Source organism: Leuresthes tenuis, unplaced genomic scaffold (genome assembly GCF_036924035.1).
Source record: "Leuresthes tenuis unplaced genomic scaffold, fLeuTen1.0.hap1 SCAF_14, whole genome shotgun sequence".
Classification (NCBI taxonomy): domain Eukaryota; kingdom Metazoa; phylum Chordata; class Actinopteri; order Atheriniformes; family Atherinopsidae; genus Leuresthes; species Leuresthes tenuis.
This window is the reverse complement of record NW_027325368.1, coordinates 19,338,208-19,354,988: the sequence shown is the minus strand read 5'-3', so window position 1 is coordinate 19,354,988 and position 16,781 is coordinate 19,338,208. Positions and strand designations below refer to the sequence as shown.

The 16,781-nt window shown below is 38.3% G+C and overlaps 1 protein-coding gene across 1 annotated transcript in view; it reads left to right on the top strand.

Moving 5' to 3' along the window:
- brinp2 (bone morphogenetic protein/retinoic acid inducible neural-specific 2) overlaps nucleotides 1-16,781 on the top strand; it is a 204,892-nt gene that overhangs the window by 90,992 nt on the left and 97,119 nt on the right. Inside the window, exon 2 of the mRNA XM_072364312.1 lies at nucleotides 1,749-2,205. Within this exon, the coding sequence (XP_072220413.1) occupies nucleotides 1,811-2,205 (395 nt within the window). The 5' untranslated portion in view covers nucleotides 1,749-1,810. The remainder of the gene's footprint in view (nucleotides 1-1,748; nucleotides 2,206-16,781) is intronic.

Sequence of the window (16,781 nt, the reverse complement as noted above, 5' to 3'; positions counted from 1 at the left end):
ACAAGTGCTACTCCAGATAACATTCAGTCCTTCAAGAACTTTTTATAAAGTCATTCCATATTCAGCCTTTTCAGGGCTCAACCACTATTTGACAGCGATGTCCTCTTACTACTTTACAGATATTTTAGCTTGTCTTTGTCCAGCAGTTGTACATTGAAAATCTTTACAATTTTCCATTTCAGAACACTTTTTTCTTTCAACATTTTATTGTTATACAAGACTATAAAGAATTGTCTAATTTTACATCCTAAAAAATGTGGATCTTTTGTTGTTGAGAGAGGGTGCAAACCTTTCAAACTAATTTTGTGACAGCAGGGTGATATTTGTTTAGCCTTTTCTTGCTCACACCTTTCTCTGCCTGTGAAGCGAGTGTGAATAAGTTTCGCTAAACTGTCAGAGGCTTGGAAGCTAATGGTAGCTGTGGCAACAGTCTAGCAGTCAACATTTAAAATTGAGGAAACTAGAGGCAGAAGGCTTTCTTAGTCATGGCAAAATGTGCTAAATGTAGTGCTGACGTTATTGTGGCGTACTGTCGGTTGGGGATGATCTGCTCCACTGGCAAGCAGTAGCAGTGGCACTTGTACTGTATATGACGAGCATCAAATACATGGAAATTCTGTAACTGAATCCCAAGTTGCATAGAAAAATAATTTAACGTGTTGCTGGTGAAATATTTATTAAGCAGACAAAAGTTGTGCTTTTATCTTCTTTCAGAAATGTAGCCATGATTTGGACCACTTCTTCCACGCTGCCATGACTCAGTTACTGATAGCACATTTAGACACATGTGTATGGCATTATTGATTTGCAATGTTGATGTTGCACTAACATTGCATTGCATTGCATCGTTGCTCTGTGAACCTAGAGAGGTTTCACAAAATTCAGCAGTAGAAATAACCTCAGGGACTGCATGCACACATCTGCTTTTGTAAACCTGATTTGGATGCTTTTTCTGCTGGGGTTTAGATGTACAATTGGCCTCCAGACAGAAGTAGTGCTTGTATCCCCAGGAGACCTATGCAGTCAGATTTGTCACCTGACAACTGACAACTTAGAGAAATAACCTGAATTGTTGACCCCTACATTGTGAGGATCCAGTGACTCAGTTATGCCTTGAGGGGCTTATTCCTGTCATGGTTTGTCCCCATAAAAGAAAATAGTCACAGCAAAAGGTCAACGATGAAGGATTTTTTTGCTTTTGGGGATAGTCTTTCTGAAGATGACACAACCGGAATCTATACTGAATGGCTTAATTAGTATGAAAAAATTATGTGTAAGAATATGCTATATGCTATCTCACTCATCAGATCTCAACCCAGTTAAAAAAAGAGATTTTGAACACGTAGGCTACTCTTTTCCAAATTTCAAATGAAATGCAACCTGGATTGCAAAAAATGTTTTTTCTATTAATGATTTAAAGAGAACTTTCGACGAGCAAAGTCAGTGCTTCTCTGATTTCTCCATTTAAACATTGTGCTTGATTTAATGATAATAATCAAGACTAAATCAAACATTTGAACACTAGTGCTCACGCTAAGATTCAATGAAGACACATGCTGCTGTGATTGACGTTAACTGGCTAAATACCACTTTGGTAGACTATATCCTGCCTTCAAAATAACAACATGTGGACAGCAGTCTCAATCGGTGACAGCAAGCTAGCTTTGAATTAAAATTGTATTCTACAATGAAATGTGTGTCTGCACTGTTATTATGAAGTTAAAGCTAAATGTTTCTGTCTCATTTAGGCCAGCGGGAGGTGACGAAGAAATGCCTGTCCCCGGTGCCCTAGTACATCACCACCGGGACCATGGCAACTCCTTGGCCAATGAGAAAAGAGAGGTGCTCCCATGGCTCCACCAGCCTTGCTAGATGGTCAGCATCCTCATTGATGCTCCTATGGTTGCCTTGGGTGTTGATATGGCTGCCATTGCTCACCGAAGCTGAACAAGTGGGTGCTGGGGGAAACAGCGGGAAGGCACTTCACAGTTCCCTGTCGTCCCCCTTGTCTTCGTCATCTTCATCATCCTCCTCATCCTCCTCATCCCCCTCCAGCTCCTCGGCATGGGGATTCAACACGAGGCAGAGCAGAGGGCAGCTGGACTGGCTGCTGTCAGAGAAGGGACCTTTTCACAGATGTCCGGAGTACACTGAGTTCAAAGAGAGGTTCCAACAGGGATTTTCTACCAGATACAAGATTTACAGGTGAGAGCGGTGCTCATCTGTATGCGGGTGTGTATTTGTGTTGTTATGTGTCTCTTTATGTGGAGATCAGCAAACAAAAAGAGACTGGACGTCGGATAAGTGTGAGTCAGGGTATCTGTCTGTTCCTGCCAAGTGGCGCTTGCCTTCCATTGATTTGTGACCTCTTGATATAAAAAAAAATTACAAGACAACCTCTTGTCACAAGATCCATATCTTTGAACCGAGAGAAGTAAACCAAAGAGGCGTCCTCAGGCAGTCTGGGTAAAATATCCAGCACACAGTAAAATTTACAGAGCAACATTTTACTAAAACATTTTTGTTACTTCCTGGTCAGATTTAGGCAATAACATGACTTGGTTAGGGATTGGGATGAAACCTTTAATTATTGATGCCTTCATTACATATTGGACACGATTTTGACATTTCAAAGTTGCCCTAACAATAAGTTGAGAGTGGATATTCATTTGATATAATTAGAAGTCTTTATTGCCTGCATAAACAAACCCAACATTTCAATCAATCGATACAACCAATACCCGATATCGTTAAATAAGTTTAATAGCCTCCCTTTAAAGTATGGCTTCTACAAGAGGGAAATAGGAGTCATATTAGCATTTCCACATAGGAACAGAAATCATTATCAAGTCATTCACTCAAGCCACAAAGTTCTAAAAAGGAAGAAGGGGAAGAAATGGATGGCATGGATATGTGCAGCATGTTGAACCACACTGTACCTTTTCATGTGATCTTGATCAAGACCAACATATGACCATATGACAGCACTCTATTAAACACAAGACAATAACAATGCTTGGTTATGGTTAATAAACGATCACGGTTAGAGCATTCATTTTACAGCACAACCATCACCATCATTTTGCCGTTTGGTAACGTGTAAACAAAGCATGTTACCACATCACATTCTGACTGGTTATAGAAAATACCATCACTTCATTAGGTTGAAGAAAAATAGATATCCTTTTCAGGATGGAATGTGATGGTAAAATAAAATAAAAAAGAAATGAAGTATTAAATTTTTTTGTTGTCATTTTTTTTCCTCCATGTCTAAGTTGCTGTTTCAAGTTGAAATCTTTCAATTATCTAATTAACGTTAACTTACCTTTGGGTGTTTTGGCAATTTTGTATAGATTAAAGGCAGAGCTTTAGATCCTCTTTGTGATAGAAGGAAGAAGAAAGAAGGAACTGTAAATTTTGATGATGCAACGCTGGTTTAGGTTGCTGATAAGTCATTTTTTTCTTCAGCTCCTCAGACTTTCTTGTCTTTGTTTTATCAGCTCTATTGGATCATAGAAAATGTAATGTAGTCCTGATCTATTTGAATTAAAATAGCATTTTATGAGCTCCCACTGCAACTTGCAATATAAAATCTATATTGCCTCTGAGGAGCTGTGAGAGTGCGAGCAATACCCGCAAACCCAATGCAATGGTAAAATGAAGTGAGGACAAGACAGAAACTTTCATTTTCATTCCAAGTTTCTTGCAAGCAGTTTTATATCTTTATCAATTTAATTTCTTCTGACGAAAAATTACAAGCCCCACAGCATTTTAATATTTGAAACGAACCGTACCAAGATTTCTTCTGGGTAATGGTTCAGCTTGGGGTTTGTGGATTAAGATGTGAAAATGACAAGTATCCAGTATTTTCATAATAATCAACCTGCAAATGCAAAAATGAAAACCAGCAAGAGTTTCCTCTTGTTGACATATTTTTTCCTCTTTCTTCTTTTTATTTTCTTTTTTTAATCACAGATACGTGACTTCATAAATGTGCCTTAACTGTTGTGCTTTGATGTTCCTTGAATCACTCATTTTCATCAGTCTTTTGTCAAATTCAAATGAATACAATTTTAGAATTATGTGTGTTGCTAATTGCTCATAAGTGCAGTGCATGTTTTGCACTCTTGTGTATGAGCACGATGAAGGCCAAACATGCTACCAAGGAGCATTTTTTGATTTATCCACTTGATTTTGGACATTACCTACATTTTTATAGTTTTAAGTAACTAAAAAGAATCTCTACTTTTTACTGGCATTATTTCCAGACACACAATTGTTGAGAGGACAAGAAAAGAAACGGGAGAATTTAGCAGTGTGAGCAGGGTTGATCCCCAGCTGCAACACGGACACATGAGGGATAGGAACCAATTCTAACTCATAAATCTGTATAATATATAATCCTTCTTTTGGCAAAAAACATTTTCCTGCAGGAGAAGACATTGTGTGCCAAGCCAGAGGCTTTTCTCTACGCTGGGAGATTGTTAGCTGTGTGGTCTATAAATGATGCAGCAGAGACCTGCACCAGGTCCAGAGTTCATGTTTTCCTCATGTCACCATTATTATTATTCAGAATTTAAAACCAAAACTTTTAGTGGTGTACACTGTATCCAGAGAGGCTGCAATTTGAATTTCTATTTCTTCAACTTAAATGTGTATTTATGTTTTGTGTTCCTTCGCTTTCCCTCAAGCTCCTTAAAAACAGATGATCCTATGAAAGTTATGGTGGCAATTTCTTTGGTCACATTAGACCAAACAAGTCTTTTTCAAGCGGCGAGAGAACTTTTCAAGTGAGTCATATAGAATTTTGCTTATTTCCCCCCCGTCTCTTTCTATAGCTTATTTTCTTTTCTTAATCTTTACTGAGGCAAAGTCGCCTGAGCATGAGAAGATATGTTATCAGCTGGTTTGCAGATCTACAGTTAACTAAACTCTAAACTGGTTCCTGTTGATTCTGCTCTGACCACTGAGACAGCAAAAGGTTTGAAATATCTCATCATTTAAACTCTGAAAACGGCAAAAAACTTTTCATTGCATCATGTCCTTCTGTGTGGGGTGTATTCCCTCTTAAAAACAGCAGTTTTCCTTTCTCCATTCATCTCCCTCCTTCCCTCTTTGCCGTCTTCCCTTCCTTTCTATCTCCCTCTGCCTCAAGTTGAATCAAATGGAAATGACAGCGTCACTTACAGATGAAGAGGAAGTGTTGTGTAAAATGACATTTGAAGGTTATACGGTATAAGTGGGAGATATGACTCTACTCTTAACAGCAGGGCACTTGAGTGATTCCCTTTCTCTTAACTCTTTGCCTTTAGAGATTTTTTTCTGTCTTTTTTCAAAATGCTTCTTTTGCAATATCTTTTTCTTCGTATCCACAGTGAGCAAACAAGTTAGTATTACCATGAGCCAATTGCGTTTGTGTCATGGTGTTAATGCTGGATTGCCTCGTTTTGAAATTCTAATTCTTTTTCTCTCCAGATGCAACCTGTGATTCATATGGTTCAGGTGGTTGCCTTTTGTTGCCTTAGTTAGTCTTTTATTTGACTTTTCCCCCTGTTTGCTCAGTTAATGGATGCCAAAAGCAGCAACTCCCACACAATCAATACTGTACATAAATATATGCAGCACACAAAAAAATTACCAACTTCAAGCCAAACACCAGGATTAGATGTAGGAATGTTGTTTATTTACAGTTACAAACCTTTTTTTCTTAACAAAGAGGTAGAGTCCTCACAGTTTAAGCATGCTGTTGCAGGAAGACGGATGGATGTTGGAAGTTGTCAAGTATGCTAATCAATTATTGATTTAATCCTTATTCTTACAGAAAATGGGATCTGGCGGGCATTATGTTCCCCTCACAGTGTTTTAGCTGTGACAGATTAGTCATTCATTAAGGGAATTTCTAGAAGAATCTCTTCTTTTTCTATTAGCAGCTTTTTTCTTTTCAAAACAATGCCAGTCACTGCGCAACTGCCACAGCAGGCTGTCTATCAAGCTCATAAAGATATGATCATGTCATGATTCAGTCAGACCGCCGCTCCCTACTTCTCCATCTCACCTTTAAAGTCACTATCACTTTTTTTAACATGCGTGTGTGTATGTGTACACACTGTATGAATCCATTCCTAGAACTCTGGGATTGTTTTTGCCTTTGGCTTGCTGCATTCCCTATTGCCCACAATCACAAAGCATCTATGGATTTCACTCGTGGTTTTTGTCTTTCTAAACATTCCTCAAGAACACCAGCACAACTCCTCCTAATTTGTATGAAAACAGGCCTATTTAGCCATCAAGTTGTGTTCTTTTATAGCTTTCTGTGTTAAACATTCGCATTGTTATCGTAGCGATTTCTTACAAAAACAACCTTGCTTGTGACTTACGATGTAAATCATGAAACATTTTTAGTCAAGTTACAAAAATGCTTATGAGTGTAATTCTGAGTCGAATGGGAAAATGTTTCATAAACACTTTTCCACGATCTGACCAGTAATGGTGAAGATAATGAATGCAATAGATCAGTGAACAGATGGATGAAGAAAGTGAACATCCCCATTAAGCATGCGGTGCGGTTGGACTAAGATTAGAGCTAAATGTGCTTATTTTACATCGCCGAAAAAGCAAACCTGCAGTGAGTCACAGTAAGGACTGCAACTCTATGAGAAATGCACTTCCCCCTTGTTTCTAACAGTACCCCTGTGACCTTACTAATGCTAATATCTGATTAACATTGAGGAAAATAAGTGCCGGCAGGCTTTACTCCGCATTAGCTTTCCACAGAGCAGTAGTAAAATTGTCTGCTCTCATTAGCTTTTAATCGGGGGTAATGGAGATTTGAAGACATGGTAGCCACATTTTACTTGGCTAACCCAAATCTGCTAAATCCTTTAATCTCATCATCGCATAATTTACATCAGCTGTTACAGCCTTAAACAAGTTGAAAAACTATCACTGTTTTAGGCTGTGATGTCTGCACTTTCTTGTGAGTTCACTGTCTTCTCACTTACAGCTGTGCTCTGCAGAGAAATCCCACACCAGCTGCCCTTTAAAAACTGCAAGCACTGTGTCCCTGTGACAATGACATACAGGTCTAATTTTACCAGGACCAAACTGTTTTAGTGCAGGTGACTGGTTGGGAGCATGTCCAAAAAGGCATGGGGTGCTCCCAGTCCGGAGTGGTTTATACCCGTCAACAAGTGTCCAAGGAGGGACAAACTATTACAGCAACAGGATCTTATCTATAATAGCTTGTGACTCACAAATAAACTGGACTTAAGGGAGCAGTTTTTGGTGGAAGATAAGATAAAAAAAGCAACTGTGAGAAGTTGGTTGGCTTGGCACTGTGGTTCATCTAGCACGAGGGGTACAGAATCAGCTCACTGTAGATTTGAGGGAATAAAATTCAAGACTCAACATTTGGCTTTCACTTTGTGATTTCAGTTTGACGTTAGCCTTTTGACTTGGAATGACAACTTATGTTTGTATCACCTTTTCATTTAAAACAACTAGATGTCCATTGAGTCAGTGGGGCTGCAGCTACATTGGATGAGCATCATTTGGCACTACAGACAAATGGCAATGGATAGAATGATTGGTTCAGAAGTTACACATATTTGTATAAAACACCAAGGCACACAATTTTAATTTTGCTTTGAGCATTTGTTCTGGTTAGAAGTAAAAACAGACCACAGCTTCTCTTAAATATATATATATTAACTGTGACTGGTGCACAATGTCTTCTTTTGCATTTGCATATGACTGATGAAACACAGGAAGCTTCAGTTCACATATAACTTAAATGACTGCTTAATGCTCAATTAAAATAAAAGGAAAAGAATAAGAGGTGATATTTGTACTAAATACACAGTGAGGAGTCGGGTATAAATGCTTCACACTTTTGTCACAATATTCCTTGTTGCTCAAATTAAGCAAATTGCACCTTCTCTTCTACTTTAAATGTGTCAAAAGGGCGAAGAGGCTTTATCACCTACCTCAACTGTTTCCTAAAGTGGAGTCAATGGGCCCATTTTGGCTCCATATGTCATTTCAAAGTTTGCTCTAGAGCTGAAATGATATAGTCATTTGAAAAATAAAGTACTTCTTTTTGTATGTCAACAAAATAGAAAAATCAGTCCCTCACATCTTTTTGGCCCTCTCCTTTTTACAATTGCTTCAGTTCATTAACATTTGTGTGGATTCATTGATGCACAGCTCTCTTAAGGTCCCGTCACAGCATTTCTATTGAGTTGAGGTCTTGGCTTTGACTGGGCCAACACCTTGGTCCCTTTCTTTTTAAAACTATTCTGTTGCAACTGTATCTGGGGCTGTGGTCTAATTTTGACCCAGCTTAAGCTCTCGGTCAGATGGCCTCACATTTGACTCTATTGCTAAAGCTGTTGTGTCAGAGCTAAACACCCCCAGAGATGTTGAGGGTCCTTACAAAATAAAAGTATTTGAGGCTTTGAAATTAGAACAAGTTGGAGAAACTGAGAGAAGAAGTCACTTCAGATGTCTCTTATCTGATCAAATATTTCATCACCTCAACTCGAGCAAAGACGAGTGAAGATTCACTATTTGGTATAATCGCAGTCTTTCCAACTTTCATCAGTTAGACATGACAAGCACTTCCTCTTAAGATAGACAGGGAGTTTGCTTAATTTTCTACCTCTTTTGAAAATAGATTGGCTGCTGATGAGACACTGAGTGAGTGGGAGTTTGTATGAATGGTGGTCACAGGGTGTTGGGGGTTAGACTGAGAGTTTCTTCTGTGGTCAACAACATCAGAGAAATAAAGAGCTTAGCGTGGACAAAGCAGCAGGGCAGAAACGGGCCTGTGGCTCTGTGATGGAAACAGCCAGGAACCAACAGCCCGAGCAGCAGGGAATGCATTTGCTTGTTGAACACAGCTTGTGTGTGTGTTGTGTGTTTGTGTGCTCTTTCAGGCCCTCACGATTGACATGACACAAATGCAAAAACTGAAGGACTTTGCAAGCTTTTTGATGTGTTAACCTGCTAGTTTTGTAGATGGATGAAACAGAAGTGGCTCAGACTGCAGCGTACTTTACCACCAGTCTGAGACGCCAACTGGGTTCAAACACACACAAGAGCAGAAAAGGAGGGGAAAAGCTGTGGAGAGCACAAATAAAAACACACAAACAAGGGCGGAAAAAAATAGACGAATGACCAGAGTCTTAAGAAATATGTGGACTCTGAAAGAGAAAATGCAGAATATTGGTGAGGAGCAGTGGCAATTTGAAAGGACATGTCACCAAATTTATTCAAGGCAATAACCAGCTACTTAAACTGTGTTAAAGTGGGATATTTCTATGGGAATTTGGATCTTTCAGATGAGTTTTGACTGGTGCTTTTAGTTTCCAAGTTCAGCATTTTACTAGTCTGGTGCTCTTCTCTTCATTTTACCCTCCAAGTCTTATTGTCAAGTGTGAAAGTGCAGAGGCGATGTGGGGGATCAAAGTCAATCCACTGCCAATATGCCTCTGAGTCAGCAAGGGAGGTAGTAAAAGAAGCGAAACGGGCTACGTGTGTAATGTCAACGCACTGCTCTAACAAACAATGTTGTCGTCCCTCAGATTATTCAGCAGCTCAAGATGTGTCCAGGTTAAGCTCCCTCTGTCTGGCATGTGTGAAAAACAAAGGAGGAAGAGTGGCAGGTTAACAAAAAATCTTTTTTCCTCCGATAAGCTGCAAGCTGGCCTGTAATAAAAAACTACCGTACTTACATTGGGGCCTGGGGGAGGGTAACGAGACCATCTGAGACCGCCATGTTTATAAGTCCAGAACCAGTGTGCTGTTTAGCCTGCTTAATACAAGAGAGAACAAAAAAAACTGAATGGCAACATGTATGTGAAGTAGAAGCTGCAGAGGAACAACATGAGCTCAGTGTTCCTCCCACTTCCCTGCCGTTTGATGATTTATTTGACCAATTTAATCTTCAAGTACTGTTCAATGCTTTTGATAGAGCTGCATCCACAATCCCTGTTTGTAACTGATTTTTGAAACAGTTTGGAGCAACATTTATTTACATTGTTAAGTGTTTTGATATAGTCAGCTGGGGTTCATATGTTGAAATAGCATATGCAAATCCTGTTCGCATTGTCATTCATTCATAATGATTAGGGAACACCGGATAGCGTCGCATGGTGTTCCCAAACACCAGCTGTTATTTAAAACAGTATTTAAAAACTACCCTTGTGCAGTATAAGCAAAACAAATTCTGTGATCTATAGTTTTTGCAAAGATGAACTTCACTGTAGTCGTCTTCAGAAATTCAGATTACACAAGATGGGTGTTGAACATATATTGGAGGACGTAATTACGTGGCTTCCTGGCTGTGGAAATAATTTATTTGCTAGAACCAACTTAGAGCAATCAGCACTGGAACTGCTTTGGATGGAAAGGGTATCCTAATATGATGAGGTCACTGCTGCCCTGCATTCTGTAACTTCTTGCACTCTAAGCAGCTGTCGATGGGAAAAAAAAACACACACACTTGTTAATTTTTTTTCCCCAGACTGGCTGGTAATTACTCAATCACTGCTTGAGTTATAGCCACTAAATCTATCTGAGCAAAAAGACCCCCCGGATTAAACTTGTTGTGTGCTCTGCTATGATAGTATGTGACAAAAGTTGACAAGGACATCAGCAATCGACAGAGCGAGAAGCTCTTCCTTTATGTCTACTTTTGAATGCACTATAGAATTCGCCTGAAAAAATAAAGGCTATATTCGGGACAAGTGTAATGAATTAACCTAATGCACTGAGGGAGAAAGTCATAACGAGTGATGTATTACCTTCATCAAAAATTGAGCTGGCAGCGATGGTGTGGAATAAAGTGTCTGTTAGGTAGAAAGTGAATTCAAAAGAGAACCTGTCCTTAAAAAATCTAATAGGTTCCAAAAACTGTGAGGCTCTGCAACCTTTCAAAGGAGATATTTGCCATCAAAAAGAAGTTTGGATGTTAAAAAATGCAAAGCCTCATCCGTCAAAAACCAAGTGGCTTTTAAAGAGGGAGAGAGAGCTGAAGTTAAGACTGTTTACATGCAACTTTTCGAGTTAAAATTCATTTTTTTTCCCCGTCATGAAGTCCTGGTTCATTCTCATTCTCTTCTAATGTCAATTAAGGTTGCAGCTCTTTTAGGAAAAAATTTGAAATGTCGGTATGATATTGTCATATTTATTTCACCTCTTGCTCACTGGGTCATAAATTTACATCAAGGATATTATTAGTATTTGGAAGCATTTCACATTGTTTAACTCGGGTTAAATGTAGTTTTTGCTGCTTCCTCCTGACAGAATGTCCCCCTTAACAAGCGGTTTTGTTACATAATGTGAACCAAACAATGAGATATGATGCCTGCATGGTCCAGTGATGTTTATGTTTGTTTACTGTAGTTTGTAGAAATGAATGTGATAACTTAAGGTAATTGAAAATTACACCCATTGATGCACCCAACTTGTCTAGGCTGATTTCTTTTGATTGTCCACGATAGCAGATAAATGGGGCACTATGTCCGGCAGTAAAGCTTAAAATACAAACACTTCTTCATCTACTGTTAACTCAGATGATTACAATCAGATATATTAAACGGCAGCTAATTTAAAGAAATGTTGCAATTAAAGTTTACCACGTATGTGCGCTTTAAAAATGACTTTACATCCAGTTAGGTGGCAGTCAATAAAAGGCCTTTTGTTAAACATGTCGTACCCCCACCCAAACAAAAAAACACTATAAACAGTGGATGTGGCCTCAGCCATCACCTATCTAACACATACAAGAAAGCCTCGATTTTTTTTCTCCCCAGGAACTTTCACACCTTGAATCATGTGACCAAAACATCTCACATGTTGTCAAGGCAGATAAGCAAACTGACGAGTGACAATGACCTAAATGACCCACAGAATGGGCAAGTGGGACCCAGGTGACTTCAAAAGTGTGTGGATAAGATGATAAAAGTCTTTAGAAATCACAAAAAGATAACCATTTATCCTTTATCTAGCTGCAAATTTGCTAACCGCTTTGGTCTTTACATGATCAAGTTGCGGATTGTCAATGCAGCTCCATTACCGTTTCTACTGGAGCTTCAGGAGCACGAGATTCACTGCAAATTTCTTCCAAAACAGAAGATATCACTACTGAGACTATAGCGCCCAACACCATGGGGATATCGTTGGAAGAACTCTTCCAGGAAGGTCAATATACAGAAACTAACTAAACTAACCAAACTGAACTTACAACACAGTTTCACATTTTCTATTACAAAAACATCAAATCCTTTTGAGATGCTTTTATAACATTCACAGTTGCCCCACAGCAGGTCAAGAAAATCAAGTGGCGCATGGCCAACCAAAACAACACTAACGTGCACTTATGAAGCACAAATGAAGCTTTATGATTAGTACAAGGCGGTTCATCCCAACATACTGAAATATAGATTCCTTACAAGATATGGTAGGAAACTGACATTACCAGGAGAACAGACACACAGTATTAGGGAAGTGTGTGTGTTTCTTAGAGTGACAGCAGGGGCAGGTGGAGAGAAATAAAACTTGTGCAACACTGAGATAATAAAACATCAAAAATGAGCCTTTTTCTATCAAAGATGATATATTAGATACCACACTGATGGGTTTGTAATATTTTCCTCCGTTTTCATCATCAAAAGATTACATTTTCTGAATAAAATGCTATTCACTCAATATCCTTCAACCCTCACCCTCTTTTAATTTGTATCTTCTTTAACAAAAATGTAGAACAGTTCATGGTGAAGAAGCCTTGAATGCAATCTAATTCACCCTCAGGTGACATTAGGATTATGATTTTTTTTGTAGACACACAAATTGATTCCTGCTACAAGAGGACATTCGTTCTCCACCAATCTTGATATGAACAGCTAGAACAATGAATCTAGTTGACAACTCATACTTCTGAGACCTGATTTCCATCTGAAAACATTCTCTTTACACAAGTGTGAGTAAACAACACCCAAGTATGAATAAAAGAGGTTTCTGGAGTGATTCATTCATTCACTCTATTGTGTTTATAATTTTCACAAGTGTACACACAACTGCAATACGTGCTACCACCTGGAGAAGCGGTCACCGAGTCAACCCCTATATATTCTCTTAGCTGTAACATTAGTGTCTGTCGGTGGCAGCTAGACAATCACTAGGATGTAGCTTTATAGCAGTCTGGAACAAAAATGACTTTGGTCTCTACAGCTAATTTACCCTTTTTATAACTATATTGTAGATAAAATGTTAGATAAGTCATGATTTTAACATTTTTGTAAGACCTACAGTTATCTATAGCTGAGAGTTTTGCCTCTTTAGCTGACGCTGGTCAAAAAACGCATTAACACCTGCTAACATCTGGCTTTTGAGTGCAGTGTGAAAATGCTTGATTGGCATTCAGTTGTCATAGTAACATGTCTATCCTCTGGAAGGTAGAAGTATACTGTACCATGAAGTTGGAGCCCTCAGAGCACCAATGATAAACCCACTCCTAAATGAGAGGTTTCAATTGGTTTTCAGTGGCTTTATCCTCATTTTATAAAAATGGATAATTCTGTCCGATTCAACCCTTTCATCTCAAGCTCACAATTTACTGTGAAACATCTGCATCCATGTTATATAAAATAGCTTGTCATATAGATGTTACCAGTCAAATGTTTTTACACACCCACTCATTCAAAACAGGTTCTTAATGAATGACCAGTTTACTGTTTATTTCTAGATGTTCCCAATTTTCTCCAAACAATGTGTTTGAATATGAAGAGGATGCTTCATTGTAGTTTGATGTCCAGTTGATCACATTGTTAGACAAAGTTCAGCACCACTGACAAAAAGAGCTTTTTCATGTTTGCAGTTCCCTAACGGGTAGTCAACATCAAGCAGAAAGGCAGAACATGTCAACCAAATCTGGGTTATGTTTCTTTTTTTTTAATGTGAAATGACAGCATATATTTGAACCTGGTTTGAGTTTTTAGAAACTTCTTTTTGCTTTTATGAGAAAAAAAGGGACAGATTAATTAAGATTCTGAGCTTTGCTGCCGGATTGTGTGTCTGGTTACTTTTATAACTCAGTTGCTAAGTAAATGTACTGTAATAGTCTTCAGAAGTCAGAGCTCAGTGCATCAAACAAGAACACCCAGGTAACAGGAGCCACAGCCGTCTAGACTGATTTAAGTCTGAGTAGAAAGGTATAATAAGGAAAAAAAACAACAACAGTTTGAATGTTGATTGACAGCCCGATCACGGCAGTAGGAAATTATTAGCTTACTGACAATTTATTGTTTTTTGGAAATCATTTTTGCAAGATTATTTAAGTATTTGGGATAAATTATTTAGTTTATAAGGAGAAAAAGAGGTTTTCCACAAAGAGCATCAGACTCACAAATCAAATGTAATGGCTCTTTGTCAAATATTTCAGAAAGTGCTCTCAAATTAGTATTGGCTCTTTTAAAAATCTCCTAAATATATACTTTATATTGGCAGACTTTGTTTCATAATCAGCAGAGAAGCCATTTCTTTAATGCCTGAAAAGAATTGTGGATAAAATCACACCTAAGACTACTACACTCCATCAATATTTTCTTTCCATGAGCTGCTATTTTTATAAACTTTGAGAGCTTTCTTCCCTTCATTAGGTTTCTGCTGTGCATTCATAAGCCAAAAACTCAAACTCAAAAGCCGGTTGATTGAATGTAAAGTGAGCATTCAATGACCCGCAGTAGGGCATGTTGGAACAAGCGATGACTGAACTTATAATTATAATTGTAGAATAATTGTACTACTATCATACTGTAACATCATTTACATGTTTTCTGATATTTGTACATCTTGCTTTCACAGCACATCTGAAATATGTAGGCCTGTTACACACCAATGAGACCCCTCCAATAAACTGGCCATGCTGTGTGCTGTGTCAAAATTTTGTATGTATTTTTCATATTCAACAAACACACTGGATTTAGGGCTCAAAGAAAGTTGATTAGAAGCACCTTCAGTCACACATCCACATCTCTTTAGACTATCAGTGTTAAACGAGGACAAAAAATTTGGATTTCTTCCAACTTTGATAAGCGGTTGGTGGTCAAATGTTGCCAGCAGTGAAGCAGCAGGCGGCATGGTATAGTTGCTGTGAACTGGGTTAATTAAGACCCCGTTGATTAGTGATCGGCTCTATACAGACGGTATGAAGGTAGGAAGGTAGTGTGAGTCAGAGGGGAGTCACCAAATGACTTTAAAAGTGAGGGAAGAAGAAAAGATGAGATGAAGTAATGAGTCTTACTCTTCCTCTATGATCTATATAGCTGACCTATAAATTTGAATCTATTGCCTGTGGACATAAAATAATTTGAAATGTGACAAAATGCTGCATTATCTTAGAAATCCAGAGCATCAATATGTTTCCCTGCGCATGCATTAAGATTACTGACATACAGTATATCATGGCTTCACTATTTTAGCATTACGCTGTAACTCTTATCTCTGGGTTATGTTAATTGTGTATGTTATAAAATTATTGAGGTGATGAAATGATCCACTGTGGTATTTGTGTAGAATGGGCTTAAAACGACTGACTGGGTTGCACAGTCATACCCTTAAATACGACAGCGTCCTCTACAGTACCGCCACCTATGGTGGCGGGAGGGGAAATACATCTTCAATGAGCATTTCCACATCGGAGCAATCATCATTCTGTGGTGTTTCTTTCCTTTAACAAGACATAAAATCCTCTTAAGGAGGAGAGGGGGTAGGGGTGGACTGCATAATTACATGGAGTGGTTTCCACTATAAGAAATTAGTTGGACACCATGAGACAACAAATGTTTTAGTTTTTTTCACTTCTGGGTTATGCTAAGGCAATAACACAACAAGACTTTACTAAAATACTTTTCTCACTTCTTAGTGGGGTGTAGGCAATAACATTACTTGGTTCGTGTTAGAAATCAATACGTCTTGATTAAAAATGTCATGGTTAAGACTAACGTGCTTTCTTTGTAATGCACCACCATAACTTTAATGGATGCCACTTTGGCACTTCACATGGAGTGGTTCTCATGACCATCCATAGTTAACCCAGTTGAGCAAAAGGTCATATTTAATTGTGTTTCCTTGACATTTTCAACATGTGTGCCACGCAAATAATTAGCAACAAACAAACAGGTGTTTGATATAGAAATCTGAATTCTAGAATACAGGTTTGATATAGGTGCTGCTGCTTTGTGGGTTCTATTTTTTTTTCTTTTTTTTCCTTTGTACAATAATGGCATCTGATGAACTTAACTACATTTCAAAGCACAGTAAAGGTTAATTTTCTGTTGGGCAGAGGTATAACTCTTTATTCCTGAAAAAACCCTCTGGTTGATATGTTTCCAGGAGTTAGTCTGAAACAGCTGCCTGCTCTGAGTTCTGGTCACAATTAAAGATAAAGAATCAAAACAAGTCAAGTCTGAACTCAACATTTTCTCTACAGTGGTCTTTCTAAATAGTCAGTTGCCAGTTTAAACTGAGCTGCTGCTCATCTAAAAATTTTTCTTTTTATGTTTATAATACAGCAACATTTTTCACAAAGATTTGGGAAATGTTTTTTTCTGCCATTACCCCTGAAAAATAAGTCAAATGTTGCCGTCTTTAGCTTAGTACCTCTGCCTTGTGATTCATGTAACCATTGGAAACCATCGTTTTTTTAAATTGTTGGCATGTTTGTTGGTAATCGATGCTGTCTTAGCACACTTATACAACAGTTTGAGGCTTTTTTTTGT